We start from the raw sequence: 25,855 nt of genomic DNA, 5'->3' as shown, positions 1-25,855 counted from the left end.
AACAATGCTATTATCACACACGGTGCAATGGCGCAGGACGATGCGAACCCGAATATGTGTCACGGAGAAGCTCGTCGCGCTCTCCTCGTACCTTGAACCCGTTTGCAACGCGCGTTAAATCGTCTCGTTACCTCTGTATCTTCGATTTCTCGATGTCTCTTGAGAAGACAAGAAGGTAATCCAAGCTCTCGATAATTTTCAATTTTTTTCTCGAAGTTAGAAAAGAAAGGAAATATATAAATATTGTTCAAAATTCTAATAAAAATTTTATTTTTATTAAAAATTATTTTTAAAAGTTACTTTTATTAAAAACAAGAAATAACAAAGAGATGCTTTCGAATAAAAAAATGGATGCTCTACATAAATTAAATCTCGTTAAATGTCTATCGATAATATTCTTTAAAATTAAATAATCAAGCAATATATTGCGTGTTTGAATTCTAATAAAATTTTATTTTTTATCAGAGGCAAGAAAATAAATAATAAAAAGATATTTTTTCGAATAAAACACAAACGCTCTATATAAATTAGAATACAAAATAAAACTATTCAATTGAATACAATATAAAATTGAGATAGATTAAAATAAAAATTATCTTTTTAAATTAAAAAAAAATTTAAACCATATTTACGATAGAATCATATGAAGACTTGATTTTACAGATGCGTGCTACGAGAGGCGTAAAAGAATCAGCGCGTGTAACGCACGTGTCATCGATACCGAGAGTAAGAGGCACGCGATAAGATCAATTGTTTGACAGATGCCGGCAATAAATCTTCCACCATCGACAGACGAAAATCGACCCGGTATAAAATCGGTTCGTGTCTCGTCTGGCCCGAAGGAGGAGAAATGCGCGGAGAGGACAAAGCTATCATCCCTTCCACGTTAAGCTGTCGGCCAATCCTGACGGATACCCAAAATCCTCGTCCTTCCTCGAGCGAGCGCGATCACAATCCGGTCGTTCTTCTCGCCGGCAGGACCCGAGTTTATTTCTTCTCATCGCGTCAATAGATCGATTCTGAGGAATCTGAGGACCAGCAATTAATAGTCTCGATACATAAGAAAATATATCATGCGTATATATGCGCGTGTATTTACACCCATCTATAAATTATTACAAGCGTGATACATATATACGTGTACATATATTATTCTTATGTCCACGATCGCACGCGAAATCGTTTCGAATCAGCTGATATCGATTTATTGACCGGGAGATCGCGCGCGATGGAGAGCAACAAGTCAAAGGGCAGCCGCCGAGGGAATAATCGCAGGAGGAGCGGCGCCAACAAAGAGAACAAGATGCGAGAGACGGAGAGGATGAAGAAATCGAGGAGCGAGGAATCTATTCTGTGGTCTTATCCTGTATTTTCCGATAACGAGAGCAAGACGGACATCGCGGAACAGGAAACGTCTGTGGATCTGGAAAATTTTGATAACGGTGAGTTGTCTTCTCTCTTCCTTTCGTCTTTTATCGCGCGGAACGTAATTATGTCTTGATGGGTATAAACTCGAAATAAGTGACGTCACGCGAACTAAAAATATTCCGCGTCTCTTGTTTCACGCGTCTTTCTTCCGGGATGGTACGTGCGCGGCGAGAGATGAAAGAGAGAGAGAGAGTGCGTACGTGTGTGTTATTTTTCGAACAATGCTTTGCCATGGATACGATTACGCGGTGTTTATCATCAGTGTGTATCGGGCACGCAAACAAAGGTGTAACTGATAGTTCTCTTAAATGGATCAATTTATATTCGATTATATTATAGAGAAATATTTTATATATATTTAACTGCGAAGCAATCCAAATTCATTATAAATAATCTAATAGCAATGATAATCGCGTCTTATTGTAGCAAAAAACTTGTTCTTTTCTCAATGAAACGACGCATTTATTTTAATCTCTTAATTGTTACTTATTTTATTATTATAAAATATATAAATATTATCTTATTATAAATCAATTATAAATAATATTATTTTATTAAATTATAAATAAGTTCAATTAAGTATATCATTTTATATATAAATATAAAATATATAATTACTTTTAATTTTTATATTTATAATAAAATATAGATTAATAAATTATAAATAATATTATTTTATAAATAAATTATAAATAATATTATTTTATTAAATTATAAATAATTTCAATTAAGTATATTATTTTATATTATAAGTAAAATATATATTATTTATAAGTAAAATATATATTATAAATAATCCAACATCTGTACTAATAATGCGCAGGAAACGAGAACAATCCGAAGACCTCACTCATGTGTCCCGCGTTACGCCGACAATTGCAGACGCACAAAAATGTTCTTCGGCTCCTGCACGAGTACAAGTTGGCCTCGACGCAGATCAACGGCCAGAGAATCCTCAGCATACAGCCGATCAGATGGACCGGCCCGACGCCCGGGATCGATTGCGAGATCTTCGTCGGCCGCATCCCGAAGACGATCTACGAGGACACCTTGTACCCGCTGTTCAAGACGATCGGCGAGATCTTTCAGATACGCCTGATGGTGGACATGGCCGAGTTGACGAGGGGCTACTGCTTCATCATGTACACGAATCCGGAGGACGCGGGACGCGCCATCGTCCAGTTGGATCAGTACGAGATCTCGCCGGGCAAGAAGATACGAGTCCTGGCGAGCGTCAACAAGTGCAAACTCTACATCGGTCCATTGCCGTGGTACATCGCGTCGGAGGAGGTTGTCAGAGTGAGTCTTTTCTGTTCATTTTTTACGTCATATTTTTTATTTTCTTTTCGCTCATTTTGATATTTTTCGCGTTAATATATTATTAATATAATTTAATAAAATAATAATTAATTAAATTAATATTAATATTATTAATAAAATAATTTATTAAAATAATAATTAATAATATTATTATTAATGAAGTATTATATGTATATTATTATTAATAAATAAATTATATTATTAATGAATACATTTTATTATACATTATATTATTATAATAACAGTTTAATTTTAATAAAATTCTTTTTTCTTGTTTTTTTATTTTTTAAATATTTTTAAAATATTTTAAAAATATTTTTTAAATATTTGATTCTTTCCATGCAACCAGGTAATCTACGCATCAGCATGGGATATCGAATACGTGTCAATCTATCGATTTCCGAATCACGACGCGGCCTATGCTATAGTTTCCTTTAAATCGCATCGCAACGCAGCTTTGGCGAGACGAAAATTGAGACCTGAAAAGCTCTTCAAGTGTAATGAAGTACACGTGGAATGGGCGCGGGTCGACTGGAATCCTTCTAATGTGGTGAGTGAAAAATTTTTATTGTTTTTCCTATGCTTTTTTCTACGAACACATATCAGATTTCAACGATTGAAATTGAAGCATCAAAGTTTAATTTAAATGGGATACTCTTTCAACTATTTTATTTTACTTAAGAAAATTAATAATAATATTCTTCAAAGTATGTATGTAGTATAATTTTTAAAATGATTTTTATAACTTAATTTTTAAAATGTTTTTTATAATTTAAAATTACTTTTAAAATCTTTTTATAAACACTGCTTCAATTGAAATCGAAGATAAACGAAGAGAGTCAGCAACGATTATAATTTTTCAATGTATTCGTGAAAATAATTTATTCATACAATATATGAAATTTATAAGTCTTGTTTTTTCCATTAAGTTATGTCAAATTGGAATGCGTATTGATATATAAAGAAAGTCAACATGAATCAAATGTTTAAGATACTATTATTTTTAATGCATTTTTAAAACAAACTTTTATTTATACTTATTTAAAAAACCACGATTAAAAAATTAATATTGAACACGTGTCTGCGTCGAATAACATTTCAGTACAAATTCCTAAATTATCGACGGAGTTTAGCGGCTCGTTCGAAACAGTTTCGCGTGTTTTTCGTCATGAGGCGCTCGATACGATTTAATTCAGTTTTTTTCATTCATCTCGGGCTGACTCGGCCGGACTCGGCGCATGTATCGATCAGCTGATCAGCTGATCGGCGCACTTGTAGTTCCATTCATGCGGTCGCGTCGAACAGTTCCTTTCCGTGGAATTCTTTCTCGATTACACAATGAGCGTTTCGAAAGTGCAGAACGGTGACTATTGTGATTACCGCAGTCCTTTATCGACCCGGTACGCTTCGAAGGAGATGCGGTACAATTTCAGTGACCAAAATAAATTCAGCACGTGGCGCAAGCTCTGGATCTACCTGGCTAAGGCTGAAATGGTATGTGCGATAAAAAATACACGAGCACATCTGTTTTTATTGTATTATCGATTGTTTTACGTTAACGCGAAATATAACGATAATCTTATATTGAATCTTGCGTCTTTCAGGGCTCTCGCGAAAAGTATATCAGATGAAACTAACCTCTATGAGAAATAATTTACGAGAAAATTAGACTTTATATCTGGTCAAAATTAGACAGCGTAATTTGTAAAAATTCTAAGACGCGATTCGTCTTTGAAGTCGGCTTTTAAAATTCTTTATAAAAAGTATAAATATAAAATAAATAAATAATATAACGAATGATATAAACAATAAATAATAAAAATAGTAAGTAATAATAAGCAATAATAATAAGTAAATAAATTCAATAAAATAATATAAATTATATATAAATATTTTTAGATAACTTTTGGAAAAATTCTTATTTATCTATGACAAATAAATATATAGGCAACAAGAAGCCTATAAAACTATTTTCATGCATTTATATTGCCACATCTTATCGATTTACGCAAGATATTTCGAAAACAATGTTATCTAGTCCACAAAGGTTATTCGATACGTCATCTTAAGATGTAAGATCTTAGTAAAGACCTCAAGTTATAGAAAAGATCATAATTAATTATTATCCAATGACGAATATATTAAAATGCATTTACACAAATTTCAAAAATTAATTAATTTCTTTACATGAATTCCAAAAAATTCAACAAAGGTTTGACTTTATAATTCTTGTTATCGCAAGTTTAAAGAAATAATAAAGTACGCATTCCAATATGACATTAGATGGGTTGTTTTCTTGTGATACTTGAACTCTCTTCGTATTTCGATTATAACAATACGGTCGATTTGCACCGATAGTGATCATCAGTCCAATTAAAATTAGCTTTTTTCCATATTGTATATATTTTATTTTAGTAAACGATACATAAGAGATATGTTTGACATTCTTGTTATTATTATTATTATTATTTATTTAGCTAGGATATTATGCAAAAATATATACAAAAAAATTTACTTTAATTTTAAATTAAATTAAAATTAAATTTATAATAAAATAAATTTGATTTATAATATTAAATAAAATAAAATTTAATTTAATATTATAAATAAAATTTATTTTATTATAAATTTAATTTAAAATTTAATTTAATATTTTAATAAAAAAGATGTCTTTTAGACACTTTTGATTAGAGATCTCTTTCAAACTTTTGTATCACCTCGAGATTAAAATTGACAAACATCGGTGCAATCAGACCTACACACTTGGTTATCTGGACAAAATTTAATTTCTCCCCGAACCTCGCACATTTATATATCATCAGTACGAAGATCGCGGGACGGTAGACAGTAAGGGCGACGTGCACATTGTTCGAAAGTATCTGCCATCAAAGAAGACTACGATGTTGGAAACGTCGATTCCAACGCACACCGAGCTTAATCATCAGAAGCAACTCCCGCCAATCTCTCCGCCATCATCGCTCGATAACGACAAGGATCAGGACAAGCTCGACAAATCTGCTCGCAACTGCAACAGCACCCGTTACGCCAACATGCTAAGCATGTCGGCGACCCTGGACGATGACCTTTCGTCGCGCGTCAAAAAGGAGATGCTAACGGACATCAACGACAACGTGCAGCAGCTGGACGTCTTCAAGGATCAGCAGACACATCAGAAAAACGCCATCGAGGCGGCAGATAACTTCCGCAACTTCGACATGTGGAGCTCCAGTCTGGTCTCCCAGTTGCCCGGCTCGCCTACAACCTCCAGCAGCTCGAAGGAATCACCGAAGACGACGTCGTCTCTCAGTAGGAGCATCGGCAACCGATACTCCAACAGCGTTTCGAATTACCATCGCTATCCTTGTCACAGCTCTCGTTCTTTCGGCAAGACGATCGATCAGAATCAGCTGATCGTCAGCGACGCTGTCAGGTACCAGGCCGTGCCTTATCACCAGAATCTCGCGTCCTGTTACGTCCTACTGCCTCAGAGTTATCTGTGTCCTAAGGATGCGATCGTAAATTACCCGCAATCTTCCTTCGGTCTTCCTGATGAGCAGGCGTGCGCACCTCTCGCTTTCGCAGGCTGCGATCGTCGATCGTTGTGGCACAATGGGAACCAGATGGGCTCGATCGCGATGGATAAAGACTTGGTCATCATCAATGGCGAGTCCCGACGCGACAGAGTTCCGACGAAGCCGGAAACCGACGTCGCTACCGGATATGTTCAAAATTATCCGAACATCATGTTAAATTTCATGCCAATCTACGGCGACGAAACGACATCACCGTACCTCGTCTCGATGGACGCGATGGACGGCAACGATGAGAAGCGTCCGAGACCGATCTTGAAGCAGACGACGACCAGTGGCACTTGGTTGTGATTCTTCTCTCTTTTTTCTTTTTCCCCTTTCTTTCTTTTCTTTTTTCTTTTTCCTTTCCTTCTTTCTTTCTTTTTCTCTTTCTCTCTTTTTTTCTTTTGATGACTGCTTTACGCAGATTTTAGAAAATGACGGTGCTCAGACAAAGATGGCGTTTTTATGTTTTATTTCACGCACTGATTAGAAATAATTATATTAGGATATTTGTCTTTATTTTTTTTTTTTTTAATCATAGATGCTGCCAAAGACTTGCATGTAGGTAGTATTACGAATCCTTTTTACGCGTAAGCGTTGCTAAAAGAGCTCAATCTAGTTTCTTTAGCTTGTAACTTGCTCGTTTTATAGCATTTTAACGATGCAATCTCGTCCTAGTATCTTTGAAAGCACGTATAATCGTTGGCACAAATTTATTTTTTTTACGATCGATGCGTAATTGCCTGATCTCGTTTGCAACAACATCGCAGATTTATACCAGATTAAGTTTCATTCGCGCGCTGCCGCGGTTTACTATACTTATTTGAAAGCAAGGTAGGAGCCAATCTAAATATTTCAATAATCGCACGTTTTTAAAAGACCTCAGATTTTTTATCGTTATATTTTTATTTTTTATCGTCACGCGCTCGGAGCGAGAAGGAGGTTCTGGAGGACGCGTTATCAGAAATTATGCAATATTGTTCGAAATCGCTATATATATTTTTTAACGACACAGACTGCACAAATACAAAAGATGAAGGTACAAATGGCGGTATACATTTACAAGATTACAAAGGATTACACGCGCCAGAATGGAAATTGGTATCATGTTACAAAAGAGGTACGAATCATGTGTTCTCCCGATGTTATCTAACATTACAATTAATAATCAGCTGCGATCTTTCTTTCTCGTGCTCCTATTCCTTTTAATATTCGCGCGAAAAAAAAACAAATATACGTTCTATTATTACTTATCGCTGTTCCTAATGACTATTATATTATAAGGAATGAGTTTTTAAGACAATCACGATATCGACGCTTCCGGTCACGACTCGCAGTATCTATTCTATCGACGTGAGATATCTGTAAGATTGCGTTACAACGCGTATAATTACGTTACATGGAGGAAGGAGAGGAAGCCGCAGTCTGTCTCTGCGATTGACCGCATTTTGGACAAGCGTCCGATTTCAGCTTAATATTCTGCGAATAAAAAATCGTTTTTGATCGTCTTTAATTTTGGCCGATGATCTTTGACAGATCAGCTGACAGATCAGCTCAGTTTCAACACTTACAGTTTTAACACGAAGAGACAATCGACAATTGGCACACCGTAGCTTCTTCGAATCCGCGATTTCGAGCTTGCTCGTTATCTAAAAAGCGAAAAAAAAACAAGATAGTCTTTTTTTCAAAGCAATCAAGTAATTTGAAAATTTGCTTTCATCAATCAATTTGAAGAGATACCTTTTGTTACTTTGTTTGCACGATTTTACACAAATAAATATATTTTAATCAGATGTTTGTAATAATGCAAGTTGGAATAATAATTTTTATAGCATGCATATATTGGGATATTTACCTTTTTACTGTCTGTTGGAGCGCAAAACCCGCAAAAGTATCTCTCCCTCTTGTCTTTAAAGATGATGTTGCAGTAGTTTGTCGAAGTTGATGTGAAGCTCTAAAAATATATGCAATTAAATGAGAAATTTCCAGACAATCGAAATAGGAACCATCGTGCTCTAAAGTCACCTGTCGCTTGCAGCGCGAACAAACATCATTCATCCGATGTTCGATCGGGTTCGGGAACTCTGCACGTTCGTTCTAGAATAAGAAACGAGATACACTCTCTATTGTAATCTATTTTTCAGAATTTAATAACTACGCAAATTTAATTTTTTATACTTTTGGAACAACCGTACTAGCAAGTGTCCTCGACGTTTCCGGGACGGGAACTTGATCGGGTATATCTCTAGATAATGTTACAAGTAATAATTGAAGTTATATTTATACCCATGGTACGTTCAAGTTATTATTTTCGGCTGCTTACGCGTCTCTGATCGGATCCACTCTGTTCGATCTCAAGTGCAAGAGTGTCCTAGGTTTCGTCCTGTTGCTTACAAGGGGCGAGATTAATGTTGCACTTCTGAAAAAATAGTTTTCCCGATTATAACATTTGTTTCCTTTAAACGAGCTCAAGTCGATTCAGTTGCGCTAAATCGATTGTCGATTTGAAGAAATTGCCTACATTTGCGTGCCTACGGTGTGTCTCGGCGATCCTTTGGGACTCGATATCCTTTCCTTTTCCGACACGCGCGTAAATTGATAAATTTGACGCTCCTCCCTCCCTCCCCCTTTGATTCTTTCAATTTTGCCGTCGATATTCTCGATCGATTCCTCTTTCCTCTCTTCATTTTTTTCCTTCTCGTCGACGATCATCCCCTCGACCATCGCGGATTCCTCGCCTTTGTCGAGCATCGCGATTACCTCTTCCGTCAATTCTTGGTCGGATTGACTCGTTAGATCCCCGTCTGTCTTCCCTTCCGTTGTATCGACTTTTCGCTTGGGTCTGAGATTAATTGTAGTTTGAAATTAATTTCCAATATACAGAGTGTGAGGGTAATCTTTTCCCAAAAAAAGTTCTCGTAGCTTACCTCGAGAGCTTTTTAAAACACTATAATAAAGTAATTTTTTATCGAGAACTCTTCGAGTTATGAGGCTTGAAATCTCTTAATTTTACATAAATCATGAAATTTCTAGTAAAATACTCATTTTTCGATTATCTTACCTTAATATTGTTATGTACAAAATAATAAGAGGAATTAATTGATGTAAAGAAAACACATAATTATTTCGAAAAAAAAATGTAATTGTTAATTGCAAATTATATTTTTTTTCGAAACAATTATGTGTTTTCTTTACACCAATTGATTCCTCTCATTATTTTCTACATAAAAGTATTAAGATAAGATAATCGAAAAATGAATATTTCACTAGATATATATTTTATGGTTTATGTAAAAATTAAGAAATTATTTCAAGCCTCATAACTCGCAAAGTATTCGATGAACAAATACTTTGTTATAGTGTTTTGAAAAGCTCTCGAAGTAAGCTTTTTTGGGAAGAGATTGCCCTGACACCCTGTATATAATTAAAATAATTGTATCTATTTTATTTTAAATATTTTCAGTAGAAAAACTATCATATCGAATTATTATTCCTGTGATTATTTTCAAGGATTTTAAATAAATTTAAATACAATACGCATACGTGAAATTGCTCGGATTATGCGATGGTGTCTCAATCTTCTTGTTCGGTTTCACGTAGACAGAGGCGAGGGTGAGTCTCGTGACGGTTTGAGCGATTCCGGTCGTGAGTTTTGTCGCATCGAATCTCGAATCTTCAATTATAGATTCAATAGATTTAAACATACACAATGCAACGATACCGCGAAATTCAGGATCAGACGTATACATATATATGTAACATATATAAAGTAATAAAACGAAAAATTTGTCTAATAAATATTTCGAATCGTGGCCTTCAAACTGATACATATTATATCTTAAACTTGCAAATAAAACAATTAAAGAGATAAAATATTCCCGCTAAAATCGTGCCAGAGACTTCTGATCCTGAACCATAGAAGATTTGACACAGTTCTGTATATCAGATTTACTCGCAACCTGCTGTGTCGCCTCACTCGTCAATGTATTGCTAGTTTCCGGTCCTTGAGTCGTTGGAACCGACTTCATACGTTGCGACGATAACGGTTGAGATTGCGATTGCGGTACGGTTCCCGTTGCACATTTGCATCTGCGAAAGAGAGAAGGGATCAGGTCTCGCTTCTTCAGGTCGCACGTACAAGTTCCAAGAAGTGCAAATTACCCGGGACAGCACGGCATGCTGGCCCCTCCGCGGATGAATTGCACGATGGCCGGATAGGACCATTGCGGACACTGGAGATATTGTCTGGTAGCTTCCTCGGGTGACACAGCGGTTTGCATGAATTGTTCGCAATATTCGCATTTGGCAAATGTTTGCATCGGCGTCTCTTTCACGACCGTGCTCGGGGTCTGATTTCGTTAAAAAGAAAGAGAGAAAGAACGTGTATATGAAAATTTTGTAGATAATTCAAGAGCTAATAGCTACGTAAATTAATTTTATATCTTGATAGAGAAAAATAAAAAAATATCAATATGAAATATTAATACAGGATGGGAGTTTAATTAGAGATTTATTTTAAAATATTTTTATTCATAAATTAATCAATTTTTCGTAAAGATGATTTTGAAGAACAAATTTTAATAATAGAGAAAAGTGGAAAAAGTAGATAAAATATTGATAGAATTGTTAAATTATTTAATGAATATTCATATAAGTTAAAAATAATTTATTAAAAATTGGTTTGTTAAAATGAAATATAATTGTTTTCATAAAATATATATTTATAAATAAATAAATTTATATTACTTTTTTTTTAAATAGTGAATAAAAATATATTAAATGAAAATAGTGATAAAAAATCAAGTTAATTTAAATTGTTCATTAGAAATTAATCTGAAGAAATAGAGGGAAATAATAAACCTAATTATTATTAAAAATAAAAAAATTGATAAAATAAAATTAGATTTTCATAATGATATATTTAAACAAATTATTGATCTATAGATTAAAGGAATAATTATAATTATAATTGGGTGATTTGTTAAACTTAAAAATAAAATTACAAAAAAATAGAATAAAGAAATAATTAAGATAAATTAAATTTTTGGTCATATATTTTAGTTATAAAATAAAAAATAATGTAAGAATATCAATCAATATTTTTAAAGACAAAATTAATCAATTAATTATTTAAGGAGCGCACAAAAATCAAAATAATGTCAATTTGATTTTTAAATTTGATCAATATGATATCAAATTGATATTATTTTGATTTCTTACATAATTAATGACAATTAAAAACATCGATCTGATTTAAAAATGTTTTTTCTCTCTATCAAGATATCAAAGGAGATTTGTTTGGTAAAGATAAAAAAAAAATTCTTGCGAAGGAGACTTATCAATGATCACGAATCGTTCACCTGACTCTCCACGACCGACGTCTCGCGTGGTTCCGTCTGGATTTGGGCGATACTGAAATTGTATAACGAGGGGACGCAGGTAGGAGAATCGACGTACTCTCGTCGTCGAGCGTATTCGACTTTACGATAAGAGTGATCGGGCGTCACGATGGTCTTTAATTCGTCCGGCACCCTGACGTCGCTGAGACTGGTCGTTACGTCGTGCTTCATTATCTGCACGCGCTCAAGAGACGTTAATTAGAATGGCTGATTAATGCCGTGGCTAATTTACACCGTGGCAAAATTGAGGTAATTTAGTTTTATGCTTTACTGCGTAAGATATTAGGAAAAATTCTCTTTCTGCGAGTGCTCACTTTGGCTTCTTCCTTCTCGAGTGGGAGCGGTTCCTCGTCTTTACGCGGCAAATATTCCGCTCCTTCGTAATAACAACATCGTTTGCAGATGGAGCATTTTCTCTTCCAGAACCTACAAGCGAATGGAAAACGTAAACGAATCGTTCGCGTCTCTCCGAGATTCGAGGATTAACGGACAATCGCGAGACTCACGCGAGGACCATCGTGATGTCGAGTAAGAAAAATAGCGTCGCCAATAGACACAGTACCATTACCGTTATTTGCACGGCGAGTTGCGTGTAGCCGTAAACAATTAACAAGATCCCGGCAGTGCCAAAAAACGTGAGGCCGATTAAGGAGAATACGCACATCTGCATAAATAATTTAATTTAATTTTTATGGGGAAAATATAATTTCCCATGCAAAATATATATAAAATTTTATTTTTATAAAATTTATTTCTCTAAATTTCTAATTTTCGCTTATTCTGTTTCGATGAAAATTATAATCACTTGACAATTTTATTTAATTTATCATTTAATTTTTCATTTTTGTAATTTCTTTTTTAAGATATCCTTTAAGAATTAAAATAATATATGTTATTTTTTTTACTTTGTTGATAAATGGCTTTTTTCGATGGACGTCTCGAAAAAGATAAATTACAAGGAAAAGTTGAATAAAATTTCCAATTTTCATCGGAATAAAATGAGCGAAAATTGGAGATTTAAACGCTTGGCGTGTAAATTACCGGAATAACGTGCAAGGCATTGCCGGCAAAATGGCTGATTAAGTCGACAGCCAGGATGAAGACGTAGACACCCGATATGACAATCAAGAGGACGCAGGCCAGAGTACTTATCGGCGTAGGATCCATAACAATCATATAAATCGTGAACGTGAAGAGCAGTAACACTGCAAACTATCTCCGAGGAAAAGGAAATTTTAATTGAAATTTTAATTGAACGCGACACGAGATCGATCCGTGTTAATTTTAATTTTAATATTTTTTCTTATTAGCGATGAAGATTTAAAAGAAGATTTAAAATATTAGAGATTTATAGAAGATTTAAAATATTAGATACGCACAAATTGAAATATCCTCAGCGGTTTAATCATGATCGATACACATCTGCTTATCCTGTGTTGCGGCTTTTGCCGAGGAAAATGCAGTTTTAGCTTAGCCAGTTTGCTCTTTTCATCTCTACTTTCCGCCATTATTGCTATTTCATGTAAATATTGACGTAATATATAATGTAAAAACGCTACGCAAAGAAAACTTTATTTAAAACAATTTTTGACAGTTACAGTACGACATGTCGTGTATTTTTGTTTCTATGATCGAGATCGTGTCATAAAATGACCAACTTCGTGCATTTTTATTTCTTTTTTTTTTTCATTTTTATTTGCGAATTTGACCTAAGGAAAACAGATGGAGATGAGAGAGAGAAAGTGTAAGATATAAAATGGACGAGAAGAGATATTTTTTTATTTCGCTTAAAAGAGAGAATAGCTTCTTAGATTTGCTTATTAAATACTTTGTAGAAATAAATGCTCTATGAATACAAAACTTACTGGACGGATTCATACGCGAATAAATACTTTGCTCGAATGATGGTAATTTTTTTCAAATTGCGATTACGTTGCAATCGTTGCAATTTCGCGTTTTGCCTTACATAACTATAACGCTACGAATCTATTATATTATCGCTAATTTTTCTATGTTAATACACGATATACACGATGTGCACGATGTTGCTTATATACTATACTATGGTGATAATATATAATACTACTACGTTTCTAACATACAATGTGTTGTCGATTGGTTTTTACAAAGTTAATATTTTAAAAAAATTTTTTCTTCGAAGCAGATAATATTCATCAAAATTATGGCAATATGCAATGTTTTTTGTTTAAAATTTTTTGTTTTAAATAAATCTCTTTTTATAAAGAGATTTTTAAATTTAAAATTTTTTTAAATTTTCTGTTTTAAATAAACCTCTTTTTATAAAGAAGGACTTTTTTAATGCAATATTAGACCTATATCGATAGACATTTCTTGTGAGATAAATTTCGAAAAATTTAAGTTAATTATAATGAACTTTAAAGAGAAATTAAAAATTTGTTGTTTCTTTCGAAGCGAATTACTCGTAACTTTGACGAGAGTCCTCCAACTTCTTTGGAGATTGTCAGGTCTTTTATGCAAACGATGTGATGTTCACGAGCATTTTATTATGGCGATAATCTCCGCGAGGAATACTGCTGCGTTTACGAACGTAAATACGGCTGCGGATATAAGCATGTCCATGTATTGCTTGCTGGGATGGACCTCGTTGTTGTACACATAATAATAAGGACCGTTCATTTTACGCCAATTGTGGATCATGAGACTTCCGGCTACCACGTGCATAAGCGCGCCCACAGACGCGAACATTATCAACTGTAACAATCAATTAATCATCGATTAAATTCGCGGCTCTCGATTCGTTACGTGATAAGAATCATGCAATAATCGCCGACTATTTTTAATTTTTAATCGCTGAACGGAAATGAATGAATACACGCGATGTATCATTCGTTACTATGGCTTTTGGTGAAACGTCAACAATTCAATTCACTATATATTACAATTTCCTTCAGGGAAGAGTCAATATTAAATTTTAAATTTTACATGAGAAATTAACGGCAAGCTCGACGTTATTGGATTAATTCGAGATGAAATTATACCGCGTGTGAAAAAAGCGACTTATTATTTATCGCCATGTTTGCAGTCGAAGTATATTTTCTCTCAAGGTTACTTGTCAAGATCTTGCATGATATCGTATCATCAATCATGCGTCATATAATAAAATATGTCTAGCAAAATTTGCACAGTTGAAAAGTTCCTATTCGCATGATTCATGAGTTGATATTCGCTCCAATAAGTTCGAACGCGCGTTCCATCCGCGATAAACACCGCGCGATATTCAGTCGGAGACACATTCCTAAGTTTATTATGTATAAGACGACATCGAGAAATGTAGCGAGCATCGCTATATAACGAGGCCTTGATGCATCCGCTAATTAACGCATACGTCGTCGCTGCGTTCATAATGACTCAGCTGTACAAATGAACTAGGCGTATCTAGTTGCGACTAGCGTCGTCTTTATCATGAGGATAAATAACAACAAGGACAGCGTATATATTGACTATTAATTCCTATTGAATATTTCATGAAAATGGACAAAAGTGACTTGTTGCAAAAACAATCTACGCGCTACGATATTTCTAATTTTTTAAATCATGTTTTAGAGAAATAAATTTCTTTCTGTCAAAATTGATTCCCGTAAAAATTTCTTTTTATTGAAAAGAGAAAAATATTTAATATATTAATTATAAAAATATTTAATATTAAATATTTAATATTAATTATTTAATATATTAATTATAAACTTTAACTACAGATTCCATGATTTCGAATTGATTTCTTTTTTCCTTATCAAAAATGTTAGAAGCATTAATAAAGATTGTAAAGATTATGCCCTTGGAGTCATGGTATAATCTTTTGTCTTATACCCTGCACAAGTAAAAGTATATAAAATGCAAGCGCATATTTGTCTTCTTTTTAAAGAAATTAAAAATAGAAAATGTGTCGCAAAGAGAGAGAAACTTTAGACTAATTTTCATTGAAATTTTAGCGTGATTCACGATATATCGCAGAGACATTACCGTTCTTTTTGGCACGCGATCGCCGAGCATGTGGCTGAGGATGAAGAGCGCATTGATGAGGATATAGCCGGCGACCGTAACGTAAATAGTGGCGGCGTCATCCAGCTTGAATCGCGCCCTATTGAAGGTTTTCTGAAACGAGTTCATTGGATCGACCACCAGACCGACCGCGAAAATGGCCAAAATCTGCATCGAATGAAGAGCGTTACGTAAAATGTTTATGTACACATTGTATATATGTCACGAAGCGAAATATTTGCATTGCAAACTGAGAGGACGTCCGAGAGGCTTGATTAATTTCTACAGAAAATTTCTACTCGCTATCTCTGTTCGATGAATTAAAGATACTCGCCAGTTCGATTACTTTGATGACGATCGGTAGGTGACTCAAGAATTTGTTTTTGGGAGCCGTCCGTTGAACCGTGTTCTGATCCTCGTCCGCCATTCTCACTCTTCGATGCTTTCCCCTTCTGTCGCCCAGTTTGAAGAATTTTCAATATGATCCCTGATGACGATCGATTCTTTCTTTCTGTTTCGTGTAATCCCCTTGCAGTCTCTTGGCGACCCTAAAACGAGAAACGCGATAGACATCGCGTAGGGGAGACGCATGAAAAAAACGAAGGGTTGAACATGAGGAAAGCTTGACTCACGTGGCGCCAGTAAAAGACTGTGAAACGAAATTATTGGAGCGGTGAAATATTAGAAATTTTTTTCAATTTTTTTGTTTTGACTCGACCTTTCCTTGCCACAAGTATAATATCACGATACGTATCGTTCACCCGTAAAATCTATTACAAAAGAGAACATCAATTTACAATTTTCAATGTACAATTTTTTCTCTCAAGTGAAACATAAAAATTGAAAACACGAAATATTTGGGGTGTCTATGCAGGGTGTTTATACAGGGTGTCCTAGACTTAACGAATCAGCCGTTAATGGTAGATTCCTGAGATCATTTGGAAACGAAAATCTTAATAAATCAAAATGTTAAGAAAGGTGTAGTTTCGACACTACAAAAAATTAAAGATTACCAATCGGAACATTACGTTCTAGCTCAGGGACATATAAAAAATAGGATTCTGTAGTGATCGCGATTGCGTTTTCCATACGACAGTTTTATGAAACCTTTCTCAACATTTTGGTATCAGAATTTTCGTCTCCAAATGATCTCAGGAATCTACCATTAACGGCTGATTCATTACGTCTGGGACACCCTGTATATCCAAAGAATAAATCTCGCTATGTCTCTCTGGAGTCGTAATTTTCTCTCAAGAATGTGTACGCAGTTATGTCACAAGAGCGAGTCGCTGTGACTGAAACTCGTTATACCTAAACAAGCCTCAAGTAGTACGCCGACTAGCAAATACTCCGTCCATTGAGTCACCTGACGCGCGTTCTCGTCCACGTGTGTTACACCCGCGTCGCGAGCGAGGACAACAGGCTTGGAACGCAGCCGCTCCTCGAAGAGCTCGGGAATTATTCCGCCTATTTTATTTCCACCTCGGAAGAAAGTGGAACAGGGTTCACGGGTACTTTCCCTCCGCTTGTTTTTCCGAACACGACGCGCGAGTTGACGCAACGAGTCGCACGTCCCGAGAGGCCACCGTTGCACGCACCGCACGATGCAGCGGCGGAGCTCCAACTGAAACGCAGAAACGTACGTACGGTATACGTACGGCAAACACTTACGAGCTTTACGATTCTCGCGCAAGCGAAGTACGGACTTGGGTGTCCCGCGCGCGCGAGTCGGCCTAGCCAAGGTATCGAAGATGGGAGGAATCGATGCCTCGATACTAGGCAAAGCGATGCCTCGGCTTTCGTAATCCGAGGCTTTCACTCGTTTAGCGGCTCTACGGGACTTTCATCAAAAATATCAATCCGATATGATAGTCGATGATCGCAGGAGGCATATCTTGGTCATGTATTTTTTTTCTCTTCAGTTCGTTAAATATCGGTTATCAAACTTGATAGAGATGGGAGGGGATTAAACGATGTCACGACTTCGACGAGAGGTTGCCCGACAAGGAACGTATATCGAGGTCGGGCTCTTTCACGCACGATAGCGTTTGACATCGCCAGATTTCCGGTCGCGTTTTTGTCTGCTCTGTATCGCCAACGTGTCACGGACACGCGCGAAGTGTCCGTGTTATGTTGCGTGCACGCCCTATTGCGTCATCGATTAAATGACACATGTAATAATGCTGCATTACAAGCGTCGAAGAAACTCTTGCAGCTTCCTGCAACAGGTTGACTTACTCGAGAGAAAAGAAAATTTATGGTCTTTTCATCTTCAACTTCATCTTTAATATATATACTTGTATATTTAATTTATAAATAAAAAATAAATTAATATATTTAGTTTATTAAAGAAAAAAAAACGAAGAGGAATGCGATACAAAATAATCTCTCTAATCTACTAATATATTAAATAAATTAATATTAAATATATTAAATAAATTATTATTAAATATATTAAATAAATTATTATTAAATATATTAAATAAATTAATATTAAATATATTAAATAAATTAATATATTTAATTTATTTAAAAAAACGAAGAGAAATGCGATAGAAAATAATCTCTCTAATCTGGAGGGCTTCCGCATTTTTTCAATAATTCAGTTTAGTTTTACGGAATTTTATTTGTCGCTCGATTGATTATATTTGCGTTATTTTCAAGGTGTCATTGCACACGCAAGCATGCGTGAGCAGTATAAAATTTACAATATGAATTTCCGTGGGAGCGACTTCCTTCTCGCTTGGAACGACACGCTCGATCCTATTTCACGGCGTTATTTTGACGTCGCGGTATGGTGCAAGGACACGTCGTGATTCCGCGGATTATGTACCTGCCGTGTGTATTGAAAAGGCCGGCTATAGTATTACACGTAAATGCGCGCGCGTTTATTACGCTTCGCGTAATTATGGCAACGCAATTATTCTTAACTCGCAATTAGTAAACACACGATTCGCTGGACTTTAAATGCTCTAACTCGGAATACGATAAGTGTTACCTCCTGGTTGTAAAACAGTTGTAGATTAGGTCGCACGGTGCTCCGATTATCGCACCACTGCGTCTTAACATATTTGTGGCAAGAGAAGAGAAAATGTTGTTTAATATTATATAATATTAATATTAATATTAATATAATATTAATATTAATATTATAATTATTTGATATTTTATTTTTAAATAATTCAAATATTATATATTTTTTAATTAATATGATTATTTTATATAACTAATATAATAATATATTATTATACATATATTATGTTTGCGTTAATATAATTATTTTATTATATAATTAATGATAATATTTATGATTAAAATTATTATTAATATTATATTAATAATAATATTTATGATTAATATTATTATTATATTATATATTATTATTTTTATTATTATTTTTTTTACATGATTTACTAGTTCGAATAATTCAGAAATGGCCAAGATTTATAAAACATTGCACTACTGTATTTTATTAACACACAACAGTTTATTAAAAATTAATTTGTTTAAAAGATTATTTATTTATTTATCATCGAAGATGTAACTTTAAAGTAAGTAATTAATAATGAAATTAAATTAAATTATATACGCGCGTTTGCAAGTTACATAGATACCTAATGAATTTTCTGTCCCGTCTGATGCGCAAAAAGAATTGACTACGCATAAAGCATGCGACTTTACATCACTTGTGCAGTTTCTAGGTTGTACTTGTAGTTATACTTAACCAACATTGCCGGAAACGAATCGTCATATCGATCTGCACGTTATATGACGACGAGTTCGCAATCTTTCACTTTTCATATCGCGATTACTCAGTATCTATGTCAACTTCCTCGTCCTCGATGAAACATTTATGTAGCTTACATGATAATTATTTTTCGTCTCGGTCATACAAATGCAGTTTCCCTGCAAATAATAAAAATAATGTTATATTTTTATGATTTTTATTCATTTCTTGGACATTTCGAGCTCTAATTATTTTTAATAATTTTAATATATACTTTTCTTTCTAAAATACATTTAATATTATATTTTCATTATTAATGTAATTATTTAATATTTTATTATATAATATTATTATTAATATACTTCATTACATGACTTATTATTTAAGCTCGAATAATCCAAAAATAGTTAAGATTTATAAAATTGCATTGCTGTATATTTTATTTACATCACTATAACATCTTATTAAAAATTGTATTGTTTATCTATCGAAGATGTTATCATCGAAAATGTACTTTAAAATAAGTAATTAATATGAAATTAAATTAGATTAGATGCGCAAAAAAATTGATTACACAGAAAGCATTTTTCGGAGAATAAAATGGGAGGAAAAGATGCTCTTGTCTAAGACTGTAAATGGTTTTAACCGAGTTTCTTTCTCTCTTCATACAAGTACTTATATTCATGCGTAAATAATATACTTGTCCTATTATATGCCAGCTTTATAACTTAGTAAAATTAGGCGTGACCTCCGCGATTAACGTCATTATGCGGTCGATTCGTGGGTGGGTGTACAATCGTGTCGGTCATCCGCGACGATCGCCGGGTCAAATAGATTAATTGCAGTGGATGCACGGGATCTTGGTAGGGCTTATGATGAAATCATCCGGTACAACGTCGTGGAGCAATCGACGTTTATTTTCGAGAAGGGCGCCGGTCGCATGTTTTTAACCGCGCTTTCTACATTTTCTCCTTCGAGTGTTCGGTTAAACAAAAGGGGTCATGCGCATAATTATCGCCCGATACGTATTATCGGTCGTTAGGTGCCCGCGAGAAGGTGCCAGACGCGAAGAAACGAATTTTCACAGCGGCAAATGCGAGTTAGAAACTCAAGAACATTGATTTGCTTTAAAACTAATCGAACGATACGTAAGACGGATGAATAATAAAAATGGATTGATTCTTTTATATATATAAGAAATATATTTTTTATATATAAATCAGTTTTGTATCAGTTATATAAACTCTTCGTGAAAACGTTTTTTGGGCGCGTTGCATGCATTTTTAATGGAGAGATATCGATATGAATAAGTATATACATGTATAAAAATGTAATGAGGAGAAAGATTCCTCCTTTTTTTAATTTTCAAAAAAGAATAAAATTATTTGCATTATTTAGAAGAAGAAACTGTTCGAATTGAAATATGATTAACAATATATTCGGAAATATAGAAATAATTAATGATGATAATTTAATACTGTAAGCTTTTGCGACATTCGTTAACTTTAACAAGATTAATTTTGATGGAATGAAACGGAAAGAAATGATATTAAATATCGTCCTTAACAACAACCTTATTTTATAATATTTTTTTTTCTTATACTATTGGAATTCATCTTTAGCGTAATGAAGAAAACTTAAAATAAGATCCACCAGGTAGGTTGCGCCTTCTATAACGCATAATGCGCCCACGGCCAAGCCAATCTGAAATCATTGAATTTTCTCAGTTTAATATTTCGGGAGATTCTGGATATGATTAAAATTTTAATTGAAAAAAAAATATATATAGCTTGTATAATTTTATGATTTTTACTTGTGTGTTCAAAAATAATTCCTTTAGCATGTAATTGGGAATAAAAATTTATATTTCTATCTTTCAATTTTTCAAAATTTTTTTATGATTTTAATTTGCAAATTCGGTTTACCTGTCTCTCTGGCGCATCGTATATGAATTTTTGTTCAGGCTGATAACCGTGCCAATAATGCAAGGCTGTTCCACCAACAGCTATAAACATGAAGGTTCCGACGAAATTCATGATGATTTCCTGTAAAAAAGATCGATTAAATTATTTCAAGATTGTCAGATTATTAATCCATTAGTGTGTGTAACTTTGTGATCTAATCTCTTATCTCTTCGAACAGATGAAATAAAAATATGTTTTATTTATCAAAAGAAATCTAAATGAGGAGAACATGTCACTTCTGATATATTCTATATATTAGATATTTTATTTCTCTTGTGAAAAATATCACAGCTTTTTACTGTAATTTTAATATAACTCTTTAATTGAAATATATATATAGTCTCTCTCTCTCTCTCTCTCTCTCTCGACATAGAATTACTTACAACAAGAGTCTTTTTGTGCTCGGTATTTCCGAAACAGTAGCTGACGAGCACGACACTCGTGTAGATGAAGAAACCGACCAAGACGCCGGAAGCGACAATCTCGGCATCCGGATTCTTGTCCTCGTTCAAATTCCAAGTTCCACCTACACCTAAAAATTCGCCGCCATATCCTGTACGATACAGGATCAAAATGATGAGATTGATAACCTGAAAATTGAAATCACGAAAATATATTTTTCGCAAAGAATGTCATGAGAAACTTATGGAATATATTTATCTGATTTGGAATAAATTTTTTAAAATTATATAAAATATATAATATCTGTTTTTAAATATTAAATAAGAAAATTAAGCTCGAACGAATAAATATATAAAATAAAAATTTATTCTGTGCTTAAATTTTAAATTATGTTAATAAAACTTTTATTGTGTAAAAAAATAATTAAGTTCGAAAATTTAAAATTTAGATTATCGAAAAAAAATGTGATAGTTTTATTATCATTATAAAAGTTTTTTTTCGAACACTTCGTAGTTTCATGCATTAAAAATGACGGCAGCGTGGTGTATATCGCTTACTAAACAACGTTCGTTATCGCGACCGATAAGGGCAGTCGAAATGAATCATATACGTCTTAAAAGAATGTCCCTTAAATGACTATATTTATAATGACTTTCCAGCTCATGTTTTTTCACGATTGAAATCATCGACCGCAAAGCCGCGTTCATTGAAAAATTTGCAATGCACGATATGAGTCAGATCAAGCGAGAAACGAGATTTTTCACATCGTAGTTTACATTGTTAAGATGATTACATTCTTTGAAACATATTATTCAATTCAATTGTACAATATATATCTTCTAAAAAAATGTACCGACTTGATCAATTTGGAATCAATTTCTTTTTATTGTGAGATATTTAATTAGATATCTTGTAATTTTTTGACATTCAATATTAAACAATTTCGTAATCAAATTAAAATTCTAATAGAATAATAGTCATTCAAAATCAATTAAATAAGAAGTAGATGTTTAGAGAAATTCCTGAATTTTTAATCACATTGATAAAAAAAATATATAATTTTCAGATGCTTTGCGAAACTCTCACAGATATACACTTTTCAGCCAAAATATTCTGTGTTCTCACCAATTTGAGCACTTTGATCACTATACTCGCAATAGTCTGCAGGGACACCATCTTTGCAGACACTTCTCGACACCTCTCACCGTGAAAATAAACGAACAAATTGAAATCCGCGTGAAATGTGCTTTCGAGCGCTTCCTGAAGCGAAGAACCAAGCCCTCTTTATCTAATCAGATGATGCACAGAGTACGTTGAAATGAGGATAAGAATCAGAGAGGATCGACGCACATGCGCGATCTCTTATCATACGCGAGTGATAATTTTAAATCAGTTACATCGAGATTTTCTTCATTTTTACAACTAAAAGAGCGGCGCAAGACCTGTAGACATGGTACTGATCAGAAGTACTTATCAGCAACGACGATTTTTCAGGAGCTCGGCCTGGCCATCAAGCCGCAGCAGATCGCCGAAATGGAGTCACACGTGAACGACATCGATTTTGAAGCCGTCGCCAAAGAGGAAAGGGCGACGAGGCACGATGTGATGGCGCATGTTCACGTTTTTAGCGAACAGTGTCCACTGGCTGCACCCATCATCCACCTGGGCGCGACCAGCTGTTACGTTGGTGACAATACGGTACGTTTCATTAATATTAAACACTAAGTACGAAGTATATTACCCATAATTAGAAGTATCATCATGAAGATATATCTATAAAAAATCACATCTCCCGATTTTTATTATAATTTAAGATGTTTAATTTCTTTTTTAAGCTTTTCTCAAGAATTTTAATCGCACTGTTACATCGTAATTGAATATTATATATTTTTTTTATTTTTTATTTCAAGAGTAACAAAGATTTATGCACACTAATTAACTAATTAATTAGTTAATATTATTTTCTTACGAAGGACCTCTTAATCTTGCGCCAAGGCTTCGACATATTGCTGCCGAAACTGGGCAGCGTAATTCGGCACCTCGCAAAATTCGCTCTCGAGAATCGCAGCTTGCCAACTTTGGGCTTCACTCATCTTCAACCAGCGCAACTGACGACAGTCGGCAAAAGAGCAACGCTATGGTTGCAAGACTTGTTGATGGACGAAAGGGCCATTCGTCGCGCCAGAAACGATCTCAGATTCCGTGGAGTCAAGGGCACTACTGGCACCCAAGCGTCTTTCCTTCAGCTATTCAACGGTTGGTTCGCGCGAATTTAATTTTTTTCTAACATTTTAATACGCGAATTTGTTTTATTTTGTCAAGAAAAAAATAGATTACTATTCTCAAGTAAAAATTTGTTATCTAAATATGAATTAACTTTTTCTAATAATAGAAACTGATAGAATTTTTATTATTCAAGTTCCTTAAGAAAAATTGAAATTAAGTTGGAAACTAAGCATTGAAAGATTCTTCATAATTTTCAGATCGTTGGAAATAACTGCTAAAAAATAATTAATGTTAATAGGTGATGCGGAGAAGGTGAGGCGATTAGATGATCTTGTCACTAAGATGGCTGGCTTCGAAAAGCATTATGCTGTTACCGGACAGACTTACAGTAGAAAAGTCGATATAGAATGCTTGAACGCCTTGAGTTCACTCGGCGCGACCGTCCACAAGGTGAGCGAAATTAATTTTTGCTTTGCACACACCAGCTGTTAAAACAGCTTAACTGTCGGGGAATGGAATATCCATTTTTCTCTCTTGTTAAAAATTATTCATCTCGAACTAATAATTTTCTTTTTAATATTCTTTAGATTTGCACGGACATTCGTCTTCTCGCGAACATGAAGGAAATCGAAGAGCCCTTCGAAAGTACGCAGATAGGCTCGAGCGCGATGCCGTACAAACGCAATCCAATGCGCTCCGAGAGATGCTGCAGCGTGGCACGTCACCTGATGACGCTGGTCAACAACGTCCTCAATACTGCGGCGACCCAGTGGATGGAACGAACGTTGGACGACTCAGCGAATCGTCGGATCACCTTGTCGGAGGCTTTCCTCTCGGCCGATACAATCCTGATGACTCTTCAAAATATTACGCAAGGATTGATCGTTTACCCCAAAGTCATCGCCAGACATGTGGCGCAAGAGTTACCCTTCATGTCCACTGAGAATGTGATAATGGCCATGGTGAAAGCTGGCGGCGACAGGCAGGTATGACACTCTCTTTTTCTTATAATGTTTATGTGTAAAAATTTTAGGACAATTTGCGCAATCATATTTTCTTAAACAGATTATCAAAATATTAATAAGTATTATTAATTAAATTTTCAAATGCGAAATCTCAAGTTTTAATTAACTTTGATTTTAATTTTTCAAATTTTATTCGACAAATTTCTATAATGTTATTTTTCATAATATTAATAATTTGAATTATTTTATGCATTTCTGTCGTAGGTCTGTCATGAAAAAATTCGCGTGTTATCGCACGAAGCCGGAGCCCAAGTGAAGCAACATGGCTTGGATAACGATCTGGTTGATAGGATCAGAAAAGATTCATATTTTGCGCCAATCTTACCTCAACTGGATGATTTGCTCAACCCAGCGACTTTCGTCGGTAGGGCGCCTGAGCAAGTCGTCGAGTTCCTCGAAGAAGAAGTGTATCCTATGCTCGAGAATTATAAGGAAATAGAAAGCGAGACTGTCGAACTCAGTATTTGAATCCTTGAAGATAAATATTTGAATATTTGAATCCTTGAAGAAGAAATTTAATAGTTTTGTAGAAATCTCTTCAAGAGTATCTTCCAAAGAAACTTTTATACGATGTTATCAAATTATTATTTAGAATAGAGAGTACAGTTGGAATATTTTTTATAATGAAAAATTATAAAAAATTATGCGCATAAAGACACATTTTATTCATTGTTAACATTTCTTACATTGATAAAATAACTTGTAAAAAAATAAATCGCACTGTTCGCCGTAGATGCGCGCACGCGTTCTCTATTGTCGTCTGTAATATTCC

At 34.4% G+C, this 25,855-nt stretch overlaps 5 protein-coding genes across 6 annotated transcripts; 2 read left to right on the top strand and 3 right to left on the bottom strand.

Annotated features, from left to right (window-relative positions):
• The first annotated feature begins 93 nt into the window (after positions 1-93).
• On the top strand, positions 94-7,592 carry LOC105255686. The gene is made up of 5 exons (XM_025410825.1): positions 94-175; positions 664-1,442; positions 2,252-2,727; positions 3,098-3,298; positions 5,571-7,592. The coding sequence occupies exons 2-5, from the start codon at positions 1,229-1,231 to the stop codon at positions 6,627-6,629; spliced, it is 1,950 nt and encodes a 649-aa protein (XP_025266610.1). The 5' UTR covers positions 94-175; positions 664-1,228; the 3' UTR covers positions 6,630-7,592.
• On the top strand, positions 4,002-25,855 carry LOC105255680 (adenylosuccinate lyase). The gene is made up of 6 exons (XM_011265116.3): positions 4,002-4,242; positions 23,327-23,530; positions 23,806-24,088; positions 24,357-24,508; positions 24,646-25,044; positions 25,288-25,855. Exons 1-6 carry the CDS (start codon positions 4,087-4,089, stop codon positions 25,549-25,551), a joined length of 1,458 nt encoding a protein of 485 aa, XP_011263418.1. The 5' UTR covers positions 4,002-4,086; the 3' UTR covers positions 25,552-25,855.
• LOC112638698 lies at positions 9,091-12,258 on the bottom strand. The gene is made up of 6 exons (XM_025410827.1): positions 12,226-12,258; positions 11,681-12,145; positions 10,482-10,669; positions 10,280-10,409; positions 9,864-9,993; positions 9,091-9,162 (listed from the first exon to the last, which is right to left on the bottom strand). Exons 2-5 carry the CDS (start codon positions 11,888-11,890, stop codon positions 9,913-9,915), a joined length of 609 nt encoding a protein of 202 aa, XP_025266612.1. The 5' UTR covers positions 11,891-12,145; positions 12,226-12,258; the 3' UTR covers positions 9,091-9,162; positions 9,864-9,912.
• Positions 13,396-17,380, bottom strand: LOC105255676. Of its 2 annotated transcripts, XM_020028916.2 has the most exons (5): positions 17,051-17,380; positions 16,372-16,509; positions 16,074-16,287; positions 15,722-15,907; positions 13,396-14,452 (listed from the first exon to the last, which is right to left on the bottom strand). In XM_020028916.2, the coding sequence occupies exons 3-5, from the start codon at positions 16,164-16,166 to the stop codon at positions 14,231-14,233; spliced, it is 501 nt and encodes a 166-aa protein (XP_019884475.1). In that variant the 5' UTR covers positions 16,167-16,287; positions 16,372-16,509; positions 17,051-17,380; the 3' UTR covers positions 13,396-14,230. The 2 variants fall into 2 exon arrangements, with proteins under 2 accessions (XP_019884475.1, XP_011263411.1); XM_011265109.3 differs by lacking the exon at positions 16,372-16,509.
• LOC105255675 (protein snakeskin) lies at positions 20,971-23,119 on the bottom strand. The gene is made up of 4 exons (XM_011265108.3): positions 22,958-23,119; positions 21,814-22,020; positions 21,392-21,511; positions 20,971-21,170 (listed from the first exon to the last, which is right to left on the bottom strand). Exons 1-4 carry the CDS (start codon positions 23,006-23,008, stop codon positions 21,069-21,071), a joined length of 480 nt encoding a protein of 159 aa, XP_011263410.1. The 5' UTR covers positions 23,009-23,119; the 3' UTR covers positions 20,971-21,068.

Source organism: Camponotus floridanus, unplaced genomic scaffold, assembly GCF_003227725.1.
Source record: "Camponotus floridanus strain SB8 unplaced genomic scaffold, Cflo_v7.5 scaffold35, whole genome shotgun sequence".
Classification (NCBI taxonomy): Eukaryota; Metazoa; Arthropoda; class Insecta; order Hymenoptera; family Formicidae; genus Camponotus; species Camponotus floridanus.
The sequence above is the reverse complement of the archived record's forward strand: the minus strand, read 5'-3'. Positions and strand labels throughout refer to the sequence as shown.